The following is a 24751-nucleotide window of genomic DNA, read 5'->3' as shown; positions in this document are numbered from 1 at the left end:
TTTGCATATGTACACAAGTTTATTTCTCTTTGTATATCACTACCATGAAGCTTAAATTATAATTTGCAAACTTGAAAAAGCTATTAATATGCTTTCACATGTTATGCACCGACTTTTGTCCTAAACTGCGGCAAGATTTGACGACTCTTGTCACCATTCTGATGAAATATACAAGGCCTACCACCCGTATGAGTATTCACCACAAGCCCCTTTGTATTTACATACGTGAAGTCAAAATCCGACATGGACTCTTGAAACAAGCTGTTTGTCAACTCGTTATCCACGTCCAGTCTAATATACTTTTGAAACCCCTCCGGTTGCACGCCCTCTCTAAAATCCCATTTATCATACATACTCCTCCTATTCAATCCCTCCGACACAAAACCAACATCGTCCAAATACGCGTGTATAAAACTCTTTTGATCATCCGTACAATCACCTCGATGCACCCGCTCTGCCAAATCAGCGACAGCCCATGCATACCCTATATACGTACCGGCATTCAAGTACTTGTATGGTGATGTGTTACTGGTTGATTTGACTTCAAAGTCCCGTGAGAGCCAGACTTCTGGCCATAGGCCTCGTTCTGCCATGAAAAGAATTGGTGTAGATGTGTTTATGAATCGGGATGTTATGTGGGCGGATGAGCAGTGTGGGGTTGGGAGAAGGACTACGTCGTCTGCGTCAGAGACTATTAGGAGCTTGTTGTGGGGTTGGAGTCTGGCGTATGAGCCTGCGAGTCGTATTCGGACTCCAAAGCCTCGCCATCTTGTATTTATGCCGAATACGCGGAATCTCATTCCTAAATGAGCGGTGAGAGAGTGTGAGGATGCAGAAGTTCACTATCCAAATGGGAGGCAGAAGTGCACTATCCAAGGTAAACTGTACTTCTTTGCGCCGTTCTGCTGAAAGATCAACACATCCACAGAATCCTTCGAACGCAAACTATTTCATGACAATGCGATACGTACCAGCATCATGAACGTGATCTGCTAGCTGGTTAAGCGATTCACTACATACGGTTGAATAAGTCAACCATTCTGGTTTACACGCTTCTGAATCTCGACCATTAGGTCCAGCAGCCTGACAATCTATACCATACGTAAATGGTAATGACTACAATAGTAGAGAGCGATTGTAAGCGAGCTAGCCTGAATCCACCCGTCCATACTTCAAAGAAACATGCCTGACCCAACCCAACAAACTCCATAGCCTCCATATCCACAATAGAGTCCACCACTCTCTGACTACATTCCACACGTTCAGCCGCCCTCCTAAATCCAAACATGCCTCCTAACGGTGGAGCCAGACACGAGAAATAGTATTCTGGGACAATCCTCATTTTAATGTTGGTGACAATGGAGGAATCCACGAATAAGAAGGTCATTATGAGGAAAGTTATGCTAAATGCGAGTATTAATGTGAAGAGCTGAGCTCGTTTTGAGCTGCAATACATCCTGAATCTGTACGGGATGATGAGTCGGAGTGAAACTTTGGGAGACCGCATTGGTTTACGGACCAGTGATGAGGGTTTGGCGGTCGATTAAATTAATCTGATATCATGAATGGAGTGCGTAGTCGACTCACTTTTCTCTCCTATACGTGACTTGTAGCGATCTGGATGGTTTATAAAGTTCGAAGCAGCCTTTGGTTGACGTGGGATTTACTTGCGCAAGTGCTTTGACCACGATGCTAACTGATTCAAATATTCTTTCTTCATTGAGATCTACTTGGAACGAACGCAAAACTTTTTCTAAACCTCGCGAGCAGCTACAGTCGAATTGCCAATACAAACGAACAACCACACTCTCCCCGTTTCATGGTTCATCAAACGCTGAAGCTTGTAAGGTGGGTGGTCCAGATCTATATTTCTAAATACAGGAAGCGGGATATAATGGAGCCAAGTGCAATTTAGCCAATTACAAGATGTGCTTTCAACCTCACCGCTGATTTCATTATCTTCAGTTTCACCATAGATTTCAGATTTCAGTCTTAGTACTATACTCAAATACAAGCTGATCAGCTGATATCCAACAAAGCTGCAACACTCCAATTGCTATACCAACCTCAAAAGAGAAATCTCAAGTTGCACGTTATCCTTCAAACAATACGCTTGTTATTGTCGTCTCGACACCATTCTGTATATTCACACGATTACAAAATGCCGGGCTGTTCAAGGATATAACTCGAAGCAGACTTCATCAACGACGACTCAATTTGAAGAAACGCATCGTCAACATTTATTTGAATATGTTGAACTCGATGTAGACAGAAAGGACGTCCTCGAAGGACATCATCTCCACTATCAACTTTGATACAAGAGCCAGTTGGTAAAGAATGAATCTCTGTGGTGATGGTGGTGAATACATTGTCCGAGTAGCATCTGCCAAGTCTACATTTTCGTTTGGACGCAATCTCAAACGATTTTCTTTTGGATTTGCCGTAGTTATTCTTGTAATTCTGGATGAAACGGAATCCAAAGCTCTCGCTTTAATGCTAAACCTGTTGACACATTTCTCTACTCTTTTCAAATTTCGAATCAAACAACAAGAAGTCAAGTCACAAATTTATCAATTCTGCTCAAAATTTCAAAATAATAACCTCATGCGAAGAAAGCTGTAACTAGAGTAACCGGAATATTCTTCCTCAAGAAAGAATCTGGGAGGACCTACTCTACTAGTGCTATAATCCATTGTGTTGATGCTGTTGACAACTTGCACGCTGCGAAACGTCAGTTGAAGGATATCTAAGCCTCATGTAAGCCTTTGTTGATTCAAACCTTTGGTCGTGGTGTCTGTGCGATCAACGAGGTATCCTCCTCAACTCCAGAGGACTTGGTATGGTTGAAGATTGTTGCTTCGGACAAGGATTGGACTCCGCTAAATACAGAAGATCTGCTGATGGCCGTGTAAATATGAACCATTTCGAGCAGTTGATTCTCACAGTGGTCTTAAAAGCCTTGGTTAAATGACAAACAAGTCATGGCATCTCGTAAACGCTTGGATTGCAAGCCATGCACTCCCTGATACCTTACATGTCTGTTCGAGATCAAGGAATCGTTCTTATCAGATCTATCATGGCACAGGGCAGTCCAAAAGCTTCTTTCTTTTGGCGACATTTGACAATGGAACAACCTTCACCAAGGTTGTCGTTCAAATAGACACTTGTCAAAACGAAAGCACTCATACTAATCTTCAACAAAATAGGTCATGCAAACTCCTGAAATTGCCATCGGATTGAAGAAGATGGAATCTGCGTCCGCTCAATGGGGAACTCTGGTTGGTCACATTATTGCAAAGTCTTGAAGCTGACAACAACCGCACTCCTTGACGACAACAAAGCATGATTCACGCCCCTTTGTACTGTATGTACGTTAACATTGTCTCGAATTCAATTGATTCAGTGCCAAGGGCTACTTTGAGAGTATTTGTGAAAATATCACGGAAATATTTCAAACGTCTGAAACAATCACGGGACAGCCTGCAACAAACTTTCAGTATCCCACCGACTTCCAGATAATGTAAGCTGTCAGCTGGATGCTTCGACGAGAGCGACCGCATGTACTTTCAATGGGTGAATTGCACAGTTGAATGAAAGCACGCTTCACCAGTAAATACTACCAGAGTTGAAAGGTTTTCAAAAGAGTACGGCCTCATATGCGGATTGACTTTGCAATTCAAATAGCCTCTCTCGGTGCACACCTTTTCGGAAATGATTCTTCCTCCAAGGAAACTGTTTCTTCCTTGGTGTGGACGAACTCCGTTGCGGCCACCACTCCCCCCTCTGCCCTCACTTTTCAAACTGAAAACTCGATCAAAACATCGAAGCGAAGGGCCATCCTCTATCACAAAACGAACAAAAAACCAAAATTGTCTGCGTTTGGCGCAAGTAAGCCTAACTTCTTCAGATTTGCAAGCTATTCAATTTCGGGACGGTCGAGTTTGGTTTCGATTTATCCTGAATCTCCAAAATTTTATTAAATTGATCGTACTGTCTTTTGCTATCATGGCCCTTCTCGACGGAACTGAAGCTGAAGCAAAAGCTCTTTCCTTCAAACACTTTTGACCTTTTACGCAACCTTGATTCTTCAAGGTAGTCTAACCATCATGTTACTCCTGTTACCTTCTACTAGCCCACTGTCAAGGCCTCCGTCCCTGGAACAATACATCTCATTCTTGAAAAAGGAATCTGGACAATCAAAGTCCTCCCATGTCATGACCCAGGGTATTGACACTGCTGCCAACATGCAAGCGATACAATCCAAGATCAAGGATATCTACGCTCCATGCAACCCTTGGGCAGTCCATCCAATGACGTTGGGTGCTTTTACATTCAATCCCACCAACGCTCCTCCTCCAGACGACTTGGATTGGTTGAAGATTGTCGTCACGAAGGAGGCTATGACTGCTCGTGCAGATCTGTTGGATAGTGTGTAAGTTGACGGTTTGAATTGAGGTTTGTGGTTGGTAGTTGTTCGTTTCTAGCAAACGTGTCATTGCTGCGGGTAATGAATTTGAATCTTTAGAATATCATTCGATGACTTTGTCCTATTCGGAAGGTGTCCTCTGACTTGTATCTCAAGTATAGAGCCTGGATACGACTCTTGCAAGATCTTCACCAGCATTGAAGAGACAAAGAGAGGCCTTTGTCATCATTGGCACTATGGACAATGAGAAGAACCTAACCAAGGTATGTAAAACAATGCAATTTGATTAAACTACATCTTAACTGATGTTGTATGTTCAACTTGTAGGTTATGGCAGACCTGAACTTGCTGCTGGTGACAAGGCAATAGAAGCCATGCCAGCTCAATTCGGCGCTATAGTCGGTCGTGTTGTTGCAAGGGCTTAGACACAGCTCTACGTCAAACACCCTCTTCGTTGCGTTCAATCTTCTAACGATGTGTGTTTTTCGTCTGTTGTGTGAAATAAAGAAAGTTGAATTCCGATTCATCATACAAGGCCTGAAAGCGATTTCGAAATTATATCCTTTCTTCAAAATGGTTTGGGCCTTGTGCCTTGAGTGAAAAATTTTGTGTGGTATTTGTCCAAACGTTGCGAGTTTGTCGGATGAGGTTCGTGCAAGAACAACGAAAACGATTCATTCGTATTCGACAAAGTGTTTCAGGAGAGAGAATTTTCATATGTCCTTTGAATCTTTCCATACCCTCCAAACTGTTTTGGATTGTCGTATTGCGTCTGTGAAACTTTGAAAAGCACCCGTCCAAGTTCAATATGTCTCCTTCAGACCAAACCGGCTGGGCCAAGGAATGCTCATGTGTGCCAGAATTCCAGTCTGATTACAAACCTGTTGGTCGAGAAATCCTACTTGGAAAGGATTTAAAGTGCTACGTTGTCGGAGATGAGAATGCTAAACGAACCATCATATTCTGGTACGTTGCTCTCAATCTTGATCTGTAATTTCTTGCATGTACATATTGGTAGCCCGATGCTGCCAAAGCTTTGATGTACCAGCTCTTGGATCTAGCAAACATTCCAAAGCATCCCCACGACATTTATCATTCGGCATTGCAGTTTAAAACAAACCCAAGAACTTGAACTTCATTTGGAATCGACTCCATAGTTACGATGTAATTGGATACCAGCCACGCAACACTCGCCAAACTGTCGACCAACTGGCACTTCGTGGTGGTTTTAAGGTCATCATGCCTGACTTCTTCAGAGGAGCTAGATTCGTACCTGGTAAACGATTCGGAATTAGATATACACAATTATTGCTTGGACTAGGTTCTGATGTAAGGATCTCTGGCATATAGGTGGACCAGTCCCGGTCTATCAGTGGATTCAAGACACATGCCCATGGCCAGTAGTAGAGAAGGATCTCCCATTGGTTCATGAGTACTTGAAGAAGACTGCAGAGTCTATTTGCTGGGTCGGCACATGTTATGGTAGGCATGGTCGTGAACGCTGCCCTGTGATGTGTGAGTTGTTTAAATTAAACCAACCACTTGTCAACTGCAACTTGTAGGAGGCATGATAGGAAGCATCGTAATGGGCCGAGTCTCATACCTAACCGCCGGAGTCTTCATCCACCCTGGCACAATGTCCATGAAAGACCCTAAATACCATCGTGGTCCAGTCTACTTGATGCCTTCAAGAGACGAGCCTGATCTCGTAAGTCCGAAACATCACTTTTTAAATTCACGCTTTTTAACTGGGAATCACGTTTTGCTAGCTTCCATATTACGCAGAGTTACAAAAGCGACCATTTGGAGCGATATCGAAGCACACGAGATTTGAGAATATGCCACATGGCTGGTGCTCGGCTCGTGGAGCTGGACTGGGACAGGCCGAGAAGGATGTGCCTAAGGAACAGGCTAGAGCCGTTCAGATGATTATTGAATGGTTGAATGGAATTTTGGGTAAGACGGTTTGATCAAAGTGGTTTATAGTGATGCAGTAATTCCTTAACATGTTCTTCCTTGTTGTAGCTGACCAGAATCTGGTTGCAAAGATCTAGATTTTGCGATTGTCTTAGCTGGGAAAGTAGTTTAAAGTCTGTCGACTGTCAAAAAAATCTCGATCTACGAATCTCGCGTCGTGAAAGTATTCGGAACTATTTTAAAATCGTTTTGCGCGTGTAGATCCATGTTAGAACTTGGCATTCATCCTGTTCGTTCACAGTGACTGAAAGCACATCCAAACTTTCAAACTTTCACCCAACACAACAGGCACACACACACAATGCCAAACGAGCCCAAACCATCCAAAATAACCAAATCCCGACAGACTCGCCTCGTACCTCCAACTCACGAACCTGTAATCTACCGGCCGCTGCCCAAACTAACGAGCGATGGCAAACAAGTGTCGATGTTCTCCTTTCTGGTGCCTAGAGACAAACCCGCACATAAACCAGTGCCTAAATTAGTTCGTAATGATACCAAGAAGGGTGATGCATCGCGAAGACATGCACCGTCACAGGAGGAAATCAGAAGGAATGTTGGATCGTCATCAACGTATAGTGCTGCGCCGAGGTTGAAGAGGGGTGGGAAGGATAAGGAGAGGAAGGTGTCTTCGTCTGGATCTGCTGCATCTATCGCAACAGAGTCGAGATCTGTGTCGCCAGGAAAGGTATGCTTGTTTTCTGTGGTGGTGATTTGACCAACCGATGCTCACCCTTTTCTGATAGTATAAACCTAAAGGGCTGGTGTCGTCGCCGGTTAGAGGAAGCAGGTCAGTGGATCGTGCCTCTGAGAACGGTGCAGGACTACTAGATCTAAAGACGGAAGGACACGAGACAGGACCAATGCAACAAGTAGATCATGAGGGAGACTCGATAGGTCACAGAGTAGCTGATATAGATAACAAGCCTGTATCGATACGGGATGCTGATATAGAGCGAGATGCTGGACGTCTTCACAACCGAATGCCTCAACGTAGTAATACGTTGCAAGCTGTAGAACTAGAGGAAGAGGAGGAACAAGATGATGGACTGACGGACGAAGAGAGGCAACGGCTATACGCACCAATCGTGTTTACACCGATTGAAGAAATTCGAAAGACATTCCCAAAAGTACAGAAATTCGATTTGGTAAAGTTTTACACAGACTACTTTTATTATCTGAATGGCCTAAAAGCATAATTATACAGAAACTTTTAATATTGTCGTGGTTTTCCCTCAATTGACATAATATAATCTCATAGTTTGCTGCCCTACTACGAATGCTGTTAGTGACATAGTTCCAAGAGGTTTTTAGACACATACTTACCGCAAGGACAGCCGAGAAGAAGTTGACCATGAGTTGAACCGCATCAGCAGTTCGACGTGCATTCTTCGGGTTTGAATGGTCCGCCCTTGCGCTGCACCATCCATGATGCATGTCGTCGAATCGCACTAGGTGAGGGATCAAAAGGATGAATAACAGAGAAGTATAATCAACCTTTATAGAAATAATTGTTACCGTGTTGGGACTTGTTTCCCCAAGGCTTTGTTTCCAATACCTTGTAAACGGGAGTCATGTCTGCTTCCCCGTTTGAAGGTAGCAACAAGACAGGACATGTGCTCTTTTCAGCATCTTCTTCCTTTAGAGATTATAGAGTGAGAATCAAGTCTAGTTGAAGACTAGTATGCATACATTACCGTAATCCAAGCAGGATGAGTAGCACATGTACCCTTCATCCAGGAAAGTGTCGATGCATGCATGGCCATCTTCCCACCCCAACAGAACCCAACAAATCCATAAGACTCGGTTCCCTCTGAGTCCAAGATTGGTTTGAGAGTAGTCAGGTCCCTTGACACGATATCCCATGTTCCGACCTTTGAGACCCATGCCATGAGTTGGGATCTGTCGTTTTCCGGCTTCCAGCCGTCGCCACGATAGAAATCTAAGGTGTATCGCAAGGGTAAGCAATGGTATTGCTTGACGTCTAGTTGAGCAGGGCAAACCTGGCATAACACAGCGGAAACCCTTCGAGGCCAGAGTGTCGACAGTTTGCTTTGTATTGTCATTCATTCCCATGACGTCGTAGGCACTAGAGAGCATGGGAGTTAGTAATTTAAAGTAAAAGGGGATCTTGACTTTGTAATATCTGTCAAGCTGAATGTTGGTGTTGATGTTGGCACTCACACGAAGATGACCTTTTTTGAGGATCCGACATCGTAATAGATCAAATCCGAGTTTGGAACTTGCTTAGTACTTCCGACCGGCTTGTAATCAGTTTCTATAAAGGATGTGGCATGAGCGATTCGTGTTCAAAGTTCAACAGGTGCAACCTGAAAAGACATACGGAAAGGAGGAAGAGTTCCGCACACGTCAGCAATTGTTCCCATCATCATTGAGTTGTTGCCTTCAAATAGCTTGGAAGGAATCGAGAGTTGAGGCGAAACGTGTAAAGTAAGCGTTGAAGCGAAACGTGTGAAGTAAGCTCGTGTGTGACGCAAATATTTCGCACTCAGCAATCCCAGATTAATTGGAACAAGCAACTGAAGGGAGCTCCTATTACTGATTCTCAGGTACACCCATGCTTTAATGTTGTTTCTCTTGCTCCTTCAGTTAAGATGTGGAAGAAATTGTCCACCTTCTCGAGGTTCGATGTACTGACCCGCCCTTGCTTACAACCTAAATAGGAAACTACTACAATGTCTGCCCGTAAGTCTCGTATCTAGACATGCTGAAAATACTTATGGTCGCTATATGCTCTGTTTGCTCGTATTTGGTCAACGGACGACGTCATCAACCCCATTGTCGTTGGCATCCTACCTCTACGCCGATCTGTTGTTTTTACTCGTTCATCCTGTCAGCATATCTCCTGTGATATGTTCTTATTAATTCAAGCGATTCAACTCGAATCCAGTGGTCACTCCAACAACCTCACACATCCATAATCATCTAGAATTCTTGACCTGTTGTGCCTCTGTGCCACCAATGTCCTCTACCTACGAGCCAGTCGGAACTGTATCCGCTATCGACGGCATGCAATGCTACAGCGTCGGTCACTCGAGCAGGGTATGTGGTTGGTTTCTTCTGCCGTCTTTCACTGTTTGTTTGTCAAACTCCAATTTCGACAGGTCATCATCGCTGCTTATGACATCTTTGGATTCAACATCAAGCAAACTCGACAAGCTTTGGACACCCTTGCCAACCAGGGTTTCAAGGTTATCATGCCTGACGTAAGCCGACAAACAGTTTGCTCCTCGAACGAGCGATCTAAGACAATTTACTCTAGTTCTTTAGAGGTGCAACCTGGGACCATGGAGCCGATTTCAGCCAATTGATGCCCTGGATCCAGAAACACGGTTCATGGGATGTCTGTAAAGGTGACCGACACATTTCATGTTGTCAAGAACTATCATTCACTATAAACCCCTTGTATAGCTGATGTAAAGATGATTATCGACCATGTATTGGCTTCTGACCCATCAGCCAAAATCGGAATGCTTGGATTCTGCTGTAAGCCAGTTGAAAAGCCACACACAGTAGTTCAGCCTGTTGATCCGTAATCGTGGTATTTTAGGGGGTGGTTGGATTGGAATGCAAGCTGCTAGTGACCCTACTTACAAGCTTTCTTCATGGGCATCAGGTAGACAATTGAAAGTTTCATGATGAGTTTCGCACATTAATTATCATGTTTTTTCTCTCTTGTAGTCCACCCATCCTTGTTGACTGCAGAGGGAGTAGCAAAAACCTTATCCCCTGCTTGTCTCTTGCCTTCAAAAGATGAACCAGACTATGGTGCAATCTACGAAGCTCTCAGCAAGAAGCCATTTGCTGCCGCCAACCGATTCCAACGATTCGAAGATTGTGTACACGGATGGTGTGGTAAGTAACCTGTTTTAATTCTTTCTTGTATTATTCAATAATTGACACCAATTTATAACTAGCTGCCCGTGCTGATTACTCCGACGCCTTAAACGCAGCACGTACCTCAGAAGCTTTGGGCATTTTCGCTGGATTCTTTGCCAGCACTTTGGCTCCTGGTGCCAAATTGTAAAACAAAAGGCAAATTGGCAAATTGAGTATGTGAGTTTTTGCTTCTCATTCTAGTACCTCAATAAAGGCGTGATGGCAAGAAATTATACCCCATTGTGTGTGTTATACGATATCTCAATTTCCTTTACTCTGTCTTGATTCGATCGGGAGAATCCGTGCCAGTTCTTTGAACTAGGTCTGTTTCTATCATGGATTGATGTGCCGCTGTGATTCGCTCAGCTTTCGAACAAAATGCCAGCATCAGCAATTGAGGTGATTGGCAGGGCGGCCCATTGTTGAAGAGCTCTCGTTAAACAAGGTCTAGGTCGAACGGACCAACCTCTTCTATGATGTTTGTTCCGAACAATCTTGTACCAATCTTTTGGAAATGTCAACAAGATACAATGCAGAGATCTCACAATAGCTTTTGCTTCTTGAATGCTTCGGCATTCGTTGTGACAACATGCAACGAGGTGGCCTATCTAATTAGATTGATTTTGCTCTAAATGACGGAAATCTTGAAGCAATGTTGACTCTGGGTTATGGAATGTCGCATTCAAATGTCGTTCGAGTCAACAAAAGGTAGTAGTCTCAATGTTGTGCCTCCAAAACCGTTGGGAGGATCTTGAACTATAAAAGGGAGAAGTTGAAGTGAGATGGATGTTTTGATGTTTTATTTTCGACGAGTCAAAATATGTTTCAAGCGGTTCATTTGGACTCTTTGTCGCGAAATGTAGCCAAGTAATCAATAGAACGAATATTTATATCCCACTTCAAGCCTTCATGGCGTCTTCGTAGTTTGAACAAGAAAGCCAAAAGCAAGTTCAGCTCGCAAGCTTCAGAGCGTATAACGAGAAGACTATGAGTGAGAATTACAGTAAAGACATTACCTTTGCAGATGCTGGCGACCGAGTCAATTTCACTGAAATCCCGGTACGTTTTGTCAAAGTCCAAGTTTGATCCAAAACACGTTTTTTGCCACTGACAAAATTGAGCAATTACATAGGTTTTGGATTACTCTCTGGCAAATGGGACTCCAGTGCAACAACAAGAATTCCTCAAACAATTGAAGTTCATAGTCCACAATGTCGGATTCATGTAAATTGGCACACATTTCGTAAGCACACCCATAACAACGACAATCTCACACTCATGTCCTCTTAGGTATTTAAAAAACCATCCTATACCTACTCCATTGGTGGACAAGGTCAAGAACTACTGCGAAAATGTCTTCAAGTACGATCGATTCTCTTGGCCAAAACCGCCCGCACATGGCACTGACTCACGCCGTGTGTTTTGCTAGCTTGCCCATGGAAAAGAAACTCGAAATTGAGATGGCAAATTCTCCTACATTCTTGGGGTACAATCGATTAGGCTATGAAGTCACCAAGGGCATCCAAGATATGAGGGAACAGTTTGACTTTGCACCTGACATACCAACCCTTTGGAAGGAGAATGCGGGAATGCCTGACTGGCGAAAGCTTCGAGGTCCGGGACAGTGGCCTTCAGAGAATTACGTACCAGGATTCAAGGCCAATGTGTCGGAATATATGGTATGCGAACTTTGACAAGTCAACCGTCGAGCTCTCGCGAGGTCGCTACAGTGCCTTACTATGAACTCACAAATACCCACAACAAACAGAATCGTATGTCAAAACTAAGTCTGGAATTCACTGATCTTGTTGGACAATCTCTCGGATTCGGCAAGGGATTCTTGGACTGGCACTTTGAAGAGGAAGTCCGTGAAGGTGGCAGAATCAAGATGATCCGCTACCCTCCCACCAAGTCGTCAAGTGACGAACAAGGGGTCGGTCCCCACAAAGACGGCTGGTGTACGTATTCAAGAATGAGCCAATTAAGCTTAGTTGCATACAGTTGCTGACAACCTGTCTTCTATAACCAGTAACATTCTTATTACAAGTGAATGATGTCGATGGCCTGGAAGTGCAAAATCACAGTGGTGATTGGATTGCCGTACCGCCAGTGGATGGTACTTTTGTTGTCAACTTTGGTGTTGGGCTGGAGAGGGTGACACATGGCGCTATCATCGGTATGAGTTTCTGTCGGCAAATTGACTTTGATATTGTACCCTAAAACTCACTTTTCGTTTATTTATGTAGCTACGACACATCGCGTTGTCAACAGGGCTGGTGCGAAAAAGGACCGATTTAGTCTACCATTCTTCCAATCGACAGCTCAGACTTCAACATGGGATCCTTTACCTATTGAGAAGCTGCCACAGGAATTGCGAGAAGCAATTTCAAGTCGTCAAGTTGTTTCTGATGCTTCTGCTACTCAGTTCCCTACAAATCTTGTCGGTAAGTTTTGGAGCAGTCGCTCATGTGTGGTCTGATAAAGTTGGATTTAACCATTTTGCTTTAGGTGAAACTATGCTCATGAACCGCATACGTTGCCATCCCGATGTTGGGATGAGACATTACCCCCATCTGCTAGATGGCTTACTGGATCCAGCTCATCCGGCAGTCAAGGAACGAGCCGAAGAATTCAAAGACAAGCTTGATCTGCCACGTGCATCATTATAAACGCCGTTTGAATTACCCCTTTGAAAATATACTGTCTCGCTGCAATCAGATTCTAAGTCAGTGCGTGCGCTTATGAAGTAATTGGCATCAATGGGGTATCTTGACGCGGAATCCTTCCTTGTATCGCGTGTTCGAGTCGTTTCTTTTTCACAATGGTTGTACTCTTTCACTCGTCAAAACATACTACATCAAAAACACGATAGTGATCGCTTCTATACAAGAGTATGGAAACGAGGCACTCTCATAGCTCCTATCAGCGTGCGGTCGACGCACCAACGCAAACTATTCAGCAACATCATCAGCAGCAGATAATGGCTCCCCAAGGGTCAGTTCAACAACAACAAGCGGATGATGATGTCTTGTTGAAACCAATCACTCCATTCGATCGGGAATCTTACCATGCACGCTTGTCAGAAGATAATGCCAGTATGGTCCACTATTTCAACAGTAAGAGCCGTCGTTTTGTTGTATTGCACATCTGATGATTTTGGTGATGGGCTGACGCATGAACATTTGGTAATAAAGAACAATTCGACAGATGGCCATGGGTATTAGTGATGAGCTTGAAGCAGCTGGAGACATCCCATTCGACACTCTCAACACTTACCACATGATAACTGACACGTCACCAATCATAACCCATAGATCTCATCCAAGAACTGTATGGCCTTGGTGATTCAGTGCGAGAATATCTCTCGTCATATGTCATTGCAAAGCAAAACGAGCTTATTGAGCAAGTCGAGCAAGGAATATTGGAACTACAAGAAGCTGAACAAGCTCAAGGTAAGCAAATTGATGGCATTGACATACCCTTGTGAGGTACTGATAATATCATTTCTTGATCATTAGAAAGGGTACGCCAGTCCATGGTCACTTTTCTGGCTACTGTCAGCAAAGCATTTGAAACGTTGACTCAACTGGAAGGGGATTCATAATAGACCTAGACCGTGGCGGGTGTATAAAGTAGTGTAAAGTAGATTTGTCAAAAAGGATTATGGAACATCCTTTGAATAAAAAATAAGTTGAGTTAATGATTTAATCGTTTTGACATCCTGTCTGTCAAAGGCGCAACATCATCAACATATTTGAGGTATTCAAAATATATTAATAAGAGTATCGACTTTCCCAAAAGTCTTAAAAGAAATCTGCTTAACGAATACTAGAATGCATTCATGAACCGCCACACAGATCGGCCTGCAACGGGGTAAAGAATATTAGAACATGGACTTCATCTCATCAAACAAAAACCATAGCTTACTGGCACTAGTTAGGACATTTCCACTGATGTCTGTTCCCGCCCATCCCAGATATATCTACAGAAAAGGTTTCAATATATGCGCTCACATGGATTGACTAAAAGCACAATGTACCTGTATATTACAATTATTGGTGTTGGAAATCGAGCATGTCTCTCCACAGATACCATCTACACAAGCACATGACGATGCTGTGCATGAGGTGGCTTCCCAATCGATACCCGAAACTGCTCCTTTTTGTGATGTTGCAAAAAAAGTCAACGTTTGTTTCGTATCGTATAAAAACTGTCTCGTACCTCCAGTAAGAGACACTATGGCCGTCCTATTTCTGACATAGGCCAAAGCAGCTGCAGAACTACCAGTGACTGCCGTGGACTGAAACAAGAGTTTTCCAGATGTTGAGAAAAGGGTTCCATTCCATAAGACGTCGAATGACACTTTGGCTACAATTCCCGAGTTGGATAGGTTGGTCATGGTGAGCCAGCCTAGCATTTAATATTTTAGAGGTTGTCTTGTATTCAAACACACCAGATCAAAAGCAATCAAGGCACTGCAAAAAAATGAGCATGCAGCCGCCATTATACTCACTCGAGTTGATATATAACGAACTCAATTCATCCACCCGCGGATAGAATGTAGCGCTCATCGTGGTAAGATTGGTTCCAAGGATAGTTTCATACGTGGTTGGAGAGTATGGATATGTCAGTCTCATATATCCAACAGCTGTGGATCCTTTAGCCAGATTTCCAGACGTGCTGGACGAATTGAAGGTAGTTATGAGGGTGGATGGTGCTGAATCACAAGCAAATGAGCTGTTTGTTGAATAGCATGGTGTGGCTGCTAGTATTGGAGATGTGGCCAGAACAAGGAGCGAAATTAATGCGGCGAGTATTCTTGATCCTTGCATCGTGGAGACCGTTTGGAGAGGCTATTATGGCTCTAGATATTAATATTTCGGTGTTATTTATGTCAGTTGTGTATACTGATACTAGTTTTTGGTGGTGAGAAGAATGCGCTGTAAATGGTTGTCAAGGTGAAAGTCGGAACGAAGCACTTCTTGGTGGCAGAGAAAATGGCATACCTTTCAACTTGAAGTATTTAGATGCCACCGAATCTAGTACTATTGTTGAGCGACCGGTTAATGTATTTGTTTGCTGCTGTTTTGTCTCCGTGTAGTGAGGAGAACTTCTTGAAGAACAAGGGCAATCAAGCAGATCTCGTGTTCGCGTTCCGAATTGATCTCAGTAAAAAGTGAAGGTATTATGCAGAAGACATATTGTAATGGCTGTTATGTTCGTCAGGTCACGTCAGAAGCAGTGCTTGAACCGAACTTTGCAATTTGCAACTTCTACAAAAACGCAAATAACAAAACGCAAATCCGACTCTGTCCGTCGCTGCAAATATCTTGTATATTCGGTCTCAACTCAGCAAGAATTCCGTGTGTCCTCTCCAGGTCGCTCTGCACAAACGACTTTCATTGTAACCCGATTGTTTCCATTGATTGATCGAAAGGTGAATTAAGATAGATTGGACACTTCTGCGTTGATTTTATAAGCATCTCCATATATTCACCCTTCAAGACCGATTTCGAGCAATGGCGGGGAACTGTTGTTTCTAATCGCAGCTTACCAACACAATGATCTAAAAACTTGTGCCATCACCAAAGTTATCTGGAAGAGTCGGCAAGTAGTTTGAGATGAAGATTGACCCCGTTATGAGAACACTTTGTACACAGGTGGATCAACGTGTATATACAGGCGAGCAGCAACCTTCGATGAAGAATCGTGTCGACTGCAACGATCACACCGAGATACCATGCTAAAGTGTGTTTCGTGGGTTGAGTTTCGTGATGAGATATCTTTCTCAAGTGCTGCAAGAAGGGTTTGTAGGTAAATGAGCTGCCTTGATATCGAGAGATCTAAATCGGGAATTCTTCCCCAAGTGTCGACACCAATAGACGATGCTACCTCCAGAGTCAAAGAATCTACGGCTAGGGTGTCTTTGAGCTGTTTTGGAGGTATGAATCCTACCCATATCGTTTGTATACCAAAACAAAGACTTGACATGTGCAAACTTGTGGGTGCTCGTTACGAGTTGAAAAAGTCGTGCTTACCACCGCCGATCGGTGCCTTGCAATATGTGTAATAGATATATCAAGTGCTATGCAATAGACACTCACCGCGAGAAAGACCACGAAAGGTCCAATTTGGTCGGGAATGATTTTTGTTACCGAATTTGTCTAATTGTGAGAGGTTCAGAAGTCAGTTTCAAATAGAATGCGAGGGTCGAATTCAAGTTATAGTAGCTACTGACATGTAAGCACATCAAGAGATGGGCAGATGAATGCCTCAGACACTATCCTGCTCCTGACCAGTCGTTTGGACACGTGTGTTCGAAACAAAAGCGAGTAACGTCATAGCAGCCAATATTGCAACTTACTTGATTTTTGCCAAGACACGTACAAAGACCATTAATTCACACTTTCTTTTAATCGAACCACTCTCCATGTTCTAACCGTCGCTTCTCACAAAAACTTCACACAAACCGAACAAGGAGAAAAGGAGACCAGCAAACAACTACAAGGCAGCCAAGAATATTTGCATCGATCTAAGCAGGAACAGGAATCGAGGATGGCGTCTGTATCCAGTCAGAAGCGTAGTAAAATAGGAACAAAGAGTCACCAAGTCCAAGTCCATTCTGGAAAACCATCTGGCCGATCAATATTTACTTACAAGAGATTGTATTTCTTGCTTGCTCTGGTCACTGTAGTCCTGCTATCTGGATGGGCTACTACTTCAGAGACTATTGTTAGTGGGTTGCTGGGACGTGGTGTCAAACCATTAAAACCTGCTCATTTGGTACGTGTATTCGCTAGTCTTTATTGTCTTGTAGGGACTAGTACTGCTTTATCTATCATCCATCATGTCAATTCCATGATGCATCAGGCCTATCAAACTGGGCAACCTCTCGCTATCGTGTCCCTTTTCTCAACGGGAAAATTTTTTCAGAGGCACTTTTTCAAGACAACAAAACACCCAAACACCCAATATCTTAAACCACTTCCACTTACATTCAATTCTATTCTACATTATAGATCCCATCTCTATCTGCAATCGAATTCACTCTAGTAGTCTCGGCCATTGTTGGTTTCATCTACACCACATTCGCTTACAGGTCTTACTATGTATTCGCTTGGAACTGCTTCGTCAAGCCCTTCCTTAAATCAGGTGCTGCTAAATCTAAACTCGACGGTCTCGAAAAACACCAGGAACGTCTAGAAGACTTTTACAAGGACCAGGCTTCCATCTATGATACTACTCGAAGACGCCTATTACGTGGCCGAAGCACAATGTTGAAATTATGTGCTGCTCAACTCCGTCAATACTATCCTTGCTCCTTTGATAACTTTGAGGTCGGATCCACCTATAATAGTAAAGACGGTAGCCATAGTGTAGTCGACCCTTCAGCAATTCCATCACCACCACTACCACCTTCCGTATTATCTAGACCAAACAGTGACGTTAGATTCGCTTGGATTGATATCGGTGGTGGAACTGGTGAGAATATAGAACGTATGAACCTTTTCTTCCCAATCCGTAACTTTGATAAGGTATACTTGGTCGACATCACTCCCTCTCTCTGCGAAGTCGCCAGACAGCGGTTCGCTAGGTTGGGATGGGATAACGTAACCGTCCTGTGTATGGATGCTGAAAAGTTTGAAATTCCTAAAGAAGATCTAATAGACGGCGAACTAGAAATCGCTCTTATTACAATGTCGTACTCTCTCTCCATGATGGAATCATGCTATGGACTGGTAGATAGGTTGTCGACTATATTATCTCCCACGGGTATTATCGGTATCGCTGATTTCTATGTCTCGTCAAAGAGATCAGCCGATCCTACACGTCAGCTCTCTTGGTTTATGAGGTGGTTTTGGTCCGTCTGGTTTGACTTGGACAACATCTATCTCCACCCATCTCGTCGTGAATATCTAGAATATAAGTTCGCCACCATAAAGAGTCTAAACGCCAAAAACCCATTCGTCAAACCATTCGTCAAAATTCCATACTACGTATGGGTTGGTGCATCCAAGAGTGGATCATCACAACTACCTCCATTAAACATAGGCAGCAGTGCTACCGCAACCACCGCACACGACTCTAGTGCTACCACCACTCCAACCACCACCGATTCCAACAACCACGAAGACGAAGATGTGGAATCCATGTCATCATCAGTCGCTTCGCTCCATACCGTAGTATCAACTGTAGATCACAAGACCTTGTCTCGAGACCATGTCCACGGTCAGGGATTGCGATGGAGACAAAAGTTTGAACTCAGTCTCATCCCACGATTCTCCACTTATATATATGCCTTCACTTGGGAGGATCCACGTGTAGATCTCCAATATTTAAATCTTACAAAGGAGGATCGTATGATGGTTATTACTTCTGGTGGTTGTAATGTATTGGAATATGCTATTCGGGGACCTGCAAGGTATGTGTGATAATCTTGGATGCAGTTTCTGATTTGCTTGTTAATGTGGAGGGGTTTAGAGGAGTATGAGGAGAGTGTTGTTGTGGGGTTGTGGGTAGGGTGTCGGTAATGGTTAGAAGCGTTGGGAGCATTAATCCCAACTTAGTTTGGATTTTTTTGCATCACTGTGCCGACGTAACGGATGCACCATGCTTCTAAGCAATGACGCAATCATATGTGCCTGAGCACTCTCTTGTGTATGGGCTGTATATGTTTTGGGGGTTTTCCTGTGTTTGCAGTATTGGACTTTATTACATTCATTAGAAAGGTTTTTTGGCATAGAATGAAGGCTCTCAATGATGACTCAACTGATCCTCGCTTGTCTTAACCTTTTCCTTTTAATTATAACCTATAGGATTCACGCTGTAGATCTCAACCCATGCCAAAACAACATGTTGGAACTCAAGTTGGCTGGTATCTCTGCTCTCAACTACTCGGACTTTTGGTCTCTGTTTGGTGAAGGCTTCATCCCCAAGTTCTCAGCTTTATTAGACACCCATTTATCACCACACTTGTCGCCATTCGCCTATCACTTTTGGAAGCAGAACTCTGGATTTAGTAATTTATACAAGACAGGTTGTTCAGGTCTAGCTATCCGAGTCTTCCAATTCGTAACTAAAGTCCGAGGATTGAAATCAGCAGTAGAACGTATGTGTAGCGCAGATACCGTCAAGGAGCAAAACGAGATTTGGTTGACGGAAGTCCGGCCCCACTTCTTGTCTAAATGGCTAGTCAAGCTATTGAATAATGATCGCTTCTTGTGGGGAGCACTAGGAGTGCCACCCGCACAAATGTCTATGGTATTAGAGGACCAAACCGCATATGACTTTTTAGTAGATTCTTTTGATCCCGTAATCGCCGAAAAGTCACTACGAGACGACAATTACTTTTATTACATGCCCTTGATGCTCCGCTACTTGCCCACCAACTGCCCCGGCTACTTGTCAGAATCGGGCTTCGACACACTTAAATCCAATCCCGAGCAACTAGATGCCATCCGTATTCATACCGATACCATTATAAACGTATTAAACACGCAATGCTATGATGGAGAGTTGACCAAGGTGATTTTGATGGATCATCTAGATTGGTTTTCACCTGAAGATGCAGATGCTGAGATATCGGCTGTAGCTAAAAAGATGAGGGTTGGTGGACGAGCATTCTGGAGGTCTGCTGGTAAACGACCTTGGTATAACGAGATCTTTGAACGACGAGGATTCCGCGTCTTCCCGTTGCAAGTGCGTGAAGGGTCTACCATGTTCTTGGATCGTGTTAACATGTACCCAAGGTATGTGCTGTGATATCGTCGATTGACGTCCCGGGTTTTTTTGGTGGAGAGGATTCGTGTTTGATGTCAGGTTGATCTTTTTGGTTGGGTGTGAGGAAGGCGAGAGAACGTTTATGAAAGTGATGATGTGGTGAGAAAAAGATATTTTCTCTGAGTGTCTGGGATGTGTCTAGGATGTGATTTACTTTCCTCTCCAAGTCATCCTTTAGTCTCCTAGATCCTTTTTGTTTAAACTCTTTTTTCCTTCAATTTTTAGTTTCTGGTGCGGTGAACGCATTTAGAAGAACCAAAAAAGAGCAGCTTGTCATCTATTAAAATGATGAAAAAGGAAGAGAGAGGGAGCATGAGGGACATGTTTTCGAATTGTTGTCGTTTGCTATCCATTTTATCCAAAAATCACAAAAACTAGTGTAATTGTAGACAGAAAAAGTAAAATAAATTCGATTTCCTTTTTACATTACTGGCTCTATGATTCTGTAAGCTTTTAGAATTGGAAGATACAAATGAAGGTCCGTGTGGGTATGTTGTAACTGTTGGAACGGCACGAAACACGTTACCCAAAACTTTGCACGTGCTCCTGCAACTCCTATAGTGCCATTAATGTGGCTGATGGCGAAAAATACTCTGGAACCAGCACTCGGTTCAAGTTGGTCTGAAACACGTTTTGATTTGTTTGGGTGTTTCGTGTTGCCAACCAAACGAGCACCTAAGAACGAGAGAGGGACAGCGAGAACGAGAGCCAGCGAGAACGAGAGCCAGTTCGCAATCCGCTCCTCCCGTATAGCACGTGAGAGGATCTCCGCTCCTACCTGATTCATTTGAATCTCATCCAATCACCAGCGAGCTCCAACAAATTTGCTTCTCAAAACACACCCCACAAGGAAGGAGCACCAAAAGCCAAGGTCTAACTACGGGGATGCATCGTCGTCTGTCACTATTAATCAACGAGGACTGGTTTCTCAGCACGATAGCCTATTGCGCTCTCGCCCAATTCATTATCTTTTTTGGATTGGTCTATGCGCCATGGACGAAACAGTACTTTAATACCGTCAAGAAACAGGCTTGGTATGTTGATCATGCATTTGCATGTTATCTATGCTGGGATTAGGTGTTGGTGATGGTGTGGTGGAATCACAATGCTCAATAATCTTCTCACACGTTTCTGTGTATGACGCATAGGATCTTAACGTTGACCACATCGGCTGTCATGACGTTTGGATCTTTGCCGCTTTTGATTCCTTTCTTGATGGGCAGGTATAGAGTCAATGAGCTGCCTCTGCTGGTATGTTTGGTCTGTTAGTGAAACTTGGAAACTGTGTGTGTATATACTGGATCAGTTCTTTCGTTGCTGAACCTTTGTTTCTATATTAGGACTCGGAATACTCTATTGTTCTGTCTGTATACTTTGTAACGTACCTGCTGGCTGACCTCTTTATCGGGTAACACTTACTCATCATCCCTCATCCCAACATTTCGCTCACTCACTCCATTCCACACTTCCAGATCCATATACTACAAATCACTAATCGATCCATTGTCAGGCTGGTTCCACCACTCGCTCTACACCACCGTCGTGGTCCTCCTCATTCGCCATCGTGTCTCTGGCGCATTCATTCTAGCTGGAATACTAGAATTGCCGACTCTGTTGCTAGCTATGGGTCAAATCAACAAGAAGCTGAGACAGGATCTAGTGTTTGGAGGTGCCTTCTTTATGACGAGGATTGTGCTGCATGTGTATCTGGGGATTAGGCTGTATACGGATTTCCAGAGCTGGCAGCATTGGATTGCGGTTGGGATTTTTCCGTTGCATGCGGTGGTAAGTACTGATTTATTTTTTTCGTTGTGGGGTTTTTGGGCTGAGGTCCAGTTGAATAAGGCATATGTTGTTGCTGATGTGAAGATGAGATTGGGAGCTTCAGGGCTGCAGAAAAGAGTTGATGGCGTCGCTGTTGAATTGGAGCTGAAGTAGCTGCTACATCGAGGATCGAGGACCTCTCGCCCGCACACCGAAGGATATTAGTTATCTGATGACCTCGTCTTTTTCGCATTAGTGGTTCTCGAACTGGGTCAAACAACAAGTCCGCTTACGATCCCAAGGACACTCCTCAAAACACCATGCTGCTGCTACCCCTGCAACTAATCATACCAACGACTCTGACTCACCTAATACCAAAACATCGCTCAAGGCATCGCCCATGAACGGACACTTCAAAACACGACACATCTCATCATCAACTGCTGCTGCTGCTGCTGCATCTCCTGATACAATGAGACGGAATTCATGGAGGCCGCATAATAGTGAAGAGGACGACGCGGATGTGATGCTCATGGCTTCGAAAGCTGCTCATGGGAAGAGTAATAGTAGGGCCGAAACACCTGCAGCTGCAGGTGGCGGTCGTAATAGGAGGCCGAGTCAGCAGGGTAATGATTTTCGGTCGTCGCCGATAGAAGTAATGTAGAGGGAACGAGTATTTAATGGACTCGTTAGAGAGTATCGTTTTCTCAGTTGTCGACCAGCCCATTAAGTCGACCATGTGGTTAGGTTTGCTTTTTACTTTAGAATGTAGTTTGAGTCAGAAATGTTATATAGATAGGTCGTGCGTGTGGTGTGTGTAATCATCTGAAGACGAAATAATAATTTGGTGTGCTGTATTGTGTCTAACAAATGTGTCGGGAATAGGTTTGTCACGTTTGAAGAGATGAATGCACAAACTAATGAAGACGCGGTCGTGGACGTGCGGGCTTGGAGGAATTTAAGCTCTCGCGTGAATCGCTAGATCTGAAGTCCGTAGCGATCCATGTTCGTAGCGATGCAAGTTTGGATTCAACAATCAACTCCTGTTTGCGTCCGTCAAAACTTCAAACCCAAGCTGTACAGACCGAAAAAGGTTCTTTCGAGAAAAGAGAGCTACGGAGGCCAGTAAGTATGAGCTGTAAATTGGTTTTGAGATTGAATTTCATCCGTTTCTTCTTTCATCCTGACCGACACTTCATACTCTTTCAAATGTAAAATCTATCATAGCAAGGAACCATGTCGTTTCCATACCAAGAAGTTCATATACCATTCTGGGTCACTTATCAACCACATGTAAACGCATGGCTCCCCCAAATTGATCCATTGCATCGTACTTGTGATGGAGTCGCATCAACTGTCATATTCAATCACTCGACAATCGAACTGACGGTCAAGACCATGTATCCTCGAAAGGCAACAAGCATTGAGCTTGTCAATGCTGGACCCGTTCAAGCTTTCTTTACTCCGGAAACACCAGTCTTTCGAATGGAACGTGATACATGCAAGGCCGTCTTCAATGTCAATAAAAGTTTTATCAGGAACCATACACTATATCATTTGAATGCTCGAAACGGCCAAGCTACTTTAAAAGTGGATTTTAGAGTACACGTTGCCATTCAACCTCCTTCGGATTTACGACACAGCTTGTATAATGAACACTTGTCGGATGCTTACATCGTCGTCAATCGGAAATCACTCCCAGTCTCCCAAGCTATACTGGCATCTGTATCTCGTCTCACGTTTACTACTGAATCTGAGGTATATGCAAAGAAACCAACAGTTATGTTGAATGATGTATCAGAGCTTGCTGTGCAAGCTTTTATAGAATTCGCCTATGTCGGTGATATCATGGAATCGTCATCTATCTTCTCTGCTATTTCGGAGCCCAGCCGTTGTGTCGAGCGTCGAGAATTTTATCAATTGGGTGATCGATATGATTTAATTGGTCTTGAATCTTGTATTCAACATATTTTTGCCGCAGACATTACTGACGATACTGTGTTTGAGGTTTTGGATTTTGCTGATAGGTATGAAGATCGACACTTCTGATCTGCGGTTGTGGTACACTCATGAAACGCTGAAAGGTTTTGACTCATATACACTATTTCCCTTTAGTCGCACTCATCGAGGGCTTTACGATTTATGTGCTCGCTACATTAACGATCATATCGGAAATATGAGTGATGCCATCGTCGTGCAAGGACTTGGTGGCATTGGAAGCCGAGTGCTTGATGAAATCTGGTTGCAGCAACTGGAGGAGCCAGAAGCTAACGACGAGGGAGAGACCGATTCAGACGCTCCACAGGAGAATAGAAACGATCAGAACAGTGTCGGTTCTGATTACTAATTGATTCCTCAAGAACAACACGTAGGTATGCAACCTCAGCAAGAACTCCCCTTGAAGCTTCTTATTTTGGAACTCCACAGTACTGAACTTGCAAAAATATTTGAGTTTCTTTATGCAATAATGGCTCTCTTTGGAGAAGAGCCTACTTTGTGTTGGTTCAGTCATATGTTTATAGAATGGTAGTAAAGACAAAAACGACCCCTTTTGATGTGAAAATCGGTGCTCTATGTAACAGTTTTGCGAACCGGATATGCTTTTGCAATCCTATCTCACCACAGGCAACATTTAAATGGATAAATCGATAAAGCCGCTTCGTGATGATCAAATGATAGCCAGATGAGATGCAAGCATGAAGGGAGAGCTCTCACATCTACAATTACATGAATTTTCATTAGATAAATGGGTTTACAATTTGTGAGAAGATGCAACATTGAGGTCCTCGTAAACATCTCCACAAAAGGACGCAAATTGCATTTTACCCTTGCAAAGATAAAGACCAAAGCTGAAAACATTATGCCGGATAGATTTTACGGTCTTTGAATTATTCTGAATAGATA

The 24751-nt window shown here is 43.5% G+C and overlaps 9 protein-coding genes across 9 annotated transcripts; 6 read left to right on the top strand and 3 right to left on the bottom strand.

Annotated features, from left to right (window-relative positions):
- Positions 1 to 101: 101 nt before the first annotated feature.
- Positions 102 to 1387, bottom strand: SmJEL517_g05917 (uncharacterized protein; the record flags this gene model as incomplete). Its single annotated transcript, XM_031171843.1, has 3 exons — positions 102 to 802; positions 972 to 1116; positions 1172 to 1387. The coding sequence occupies 3 exons, from the start codon at positions 1385 to 1387 to the stop codon at positions 102 to 104; spliced, it is 1062 nt and encodes a 353-aa protein (XP_031022171.1).
- Positions 1388 to 5234: 3847 nt separating this feature from the next.
- On the top strand, positions 5235 to 6480 carry SmJEL517_g05916 (uncharacterized protein; the record flags this gene model as incomplete). Its single annotated transcript, XM_031171842.1, has 6 exons — positions 5235 to 5392; positions 5584 to 5702; positions 5777 to 5908; positions 5989 to 6134; positions 6196 to 6382; positions 6452 to 6480. 6 exons carry the CDS (start codon positions 5235 to 5237, stop codon positions 6478 to 6480), a joined length of 771 nt encoding a protein of 256 aa, XP_031022170.1.
- A 1178-nt stretch (positions 6481 to 7658) lies between these two features.
- SmJEL517_g05915 (uncharacterized protein) lies at positions 7659 to 8793 on the bottom strand (the record flags this gene model as incomplete). The annotated part of the gene is made up of 7 exons (XM_031171841.1): positions 7659 to 7673; positions 7730 to 7854; positions 7922 to 8042; positions 8101 to 8345; positions 8407 to 8492; positions 8588 to 8681; positions 8748 to 8793. The coding sequence occupies 7 exons, from the start codon at positions 8791 to 8793 to the stop codon at positions 7659 to 7661; spliced, it is 732 nt and encodes a 243-aa protein (XP_031022173.1).
- A 592-nt stretch (positions 8794 to 9385) lies between these two features.
- Positions 9386 to 10451, top strand: SmJEL517_g05914 (uncharacterized protein; the record flags this gene model as incomplete). The annotated part of the gene is made up of 7 exons (XM_031171840.1): positions 9386 to 9466; positions 9529 to 9630; positions 9687 to 9777; positions 9836 to 9910; positions 9975 to 10040; positions 10106 to 10279; positions 10342 to 10451. The coding sequence occupies 7 exons, from the start codon at positions 9386 to 9388 to the stop codon at positions 10449 to 10451; spliced, it is 699 nt and encodes a 232-aa protein (XP_031022172.1).
- An 839-nt stretch (positions 10452 to 11290) lies between these two features.
- Positions 11291 to 12972, top strand: SmJEL517_g05913 (uncharacterized protein; the record flags this gene model as incomplete). Its single annotated transcript, XM_031171839.1, has 8 exons — positions 11291 to 11362; positions 11436 to 11527; positions 11594 to 11665; positions 11733 to 11982; positions 12072 to 12261; positions 12333 to 12479; positions 12550 to 12747; positions 12812 to 12972. 8 exons carry the CDS (start codon positions 11291 to 11293, stop codon positions 12970 to 12972), a joined length of 1182 nt encoding a protein of 393 aa, XP_031022175.1.
- Positions 12973 to 13283: 311 nt separating this feature from the next.
- On the top strand, positions 13284 to 13907 carry SmJEL517_g05912 (uncharacterized protein; the record flags this gene model as incomplete). Its single annotated transcript, XM_031171838.1, has 3 exons — positions 13284 to 13419; positions 13618 to 13755; positions 13822 to 13907. 3 exons carry the CDS (start codon positions 13284 to 13286, stop codon positions 13905 to 13907), a joined length of 360 nt encoding a protein of 119 aa, XP_031022174.1.
- Positions 13908 to 14131: 224 nt separating this feature from the next.
- SmJEL517_g05911 (uncharacterized protein) lies at positions 14132 to 15135 on the bottom strand (the record flags this gene model as incomplete). The annotated part of the gene is made up of 5 exons (XM_031171837.1): positions 14132 to 14166; positions 14231 to 14285; positions 14343 to 14461; positions 14525 to 14713; positions 14817 to 15135. The coding sequence occupies 5 exons, from the start codon at positions 15133 to 15135 to the stop codon at positions 14132 to 14134; spliced, it is 717 nt and encodes a 238-aa protein (XP_031022177.1).
- A 1723-nt stretch (positions 15136 to 16858) lies between these two features.
- Positions 16859 to 20065, top strand: SmJEL517_g05910 (uncharacterized protein; the record flags this gene model as incomplete). The annotated part of the gene is made up of 3 exons (XM_031171836.1): positions 16859 to 17086; positions 17323 to 18725; positions 19120 to 20065. The coding sequence occupies 3 exons, from the start codon at positions 16859 to 16861 to the stop codon at positions 20063 to 20065; spliced, it is 2577 nt and encodes an 858-aa protein (XP_031022176.1).
- Positions 20066 to 20968: 903 nt separating this feature from the next.
- Positions 20969 to 22511, top strand: SmJEL517_g05909 (uncharacterized protein; the record flags this gene model as incomplete). Its single annotated transcript, XM_031171835.1, has 5 exons — positions 20969 to 21117; positions 21232 to 21334; positions 21424 to 21491; positions 21556 to 21868; positions 22104 to 22511. The coding sequence occupies 5 exons, from the start codon at positions 20969 to 20971 to the stop codon at positions 22509 to 22511; spliced, it is 1041 nt and encodes a 346-aa protein (XP_031022190.1).
- Between the last annotated feature and the right edge of the window lie 2240 nt (positions 22512 to 24751).

This window comes from Synchytrium microbalum (assembly GCF_006535985.1).
Source record: "Synchytrium microbalum strain JEL517 chromosome Unknown SmJEL517_scf0065, whole genome shotgun sequence".
Lineage (NCBI taxonomy): Eukaryota > Fungi > Chytridiomycota > Chytridiomycetes > Synchytriales > Synchytriaceae > Synchytrium > Synchytrium microbalum.
This window is presented reverse-complemented; position numbering and strand designations above follow the sequence as displayed.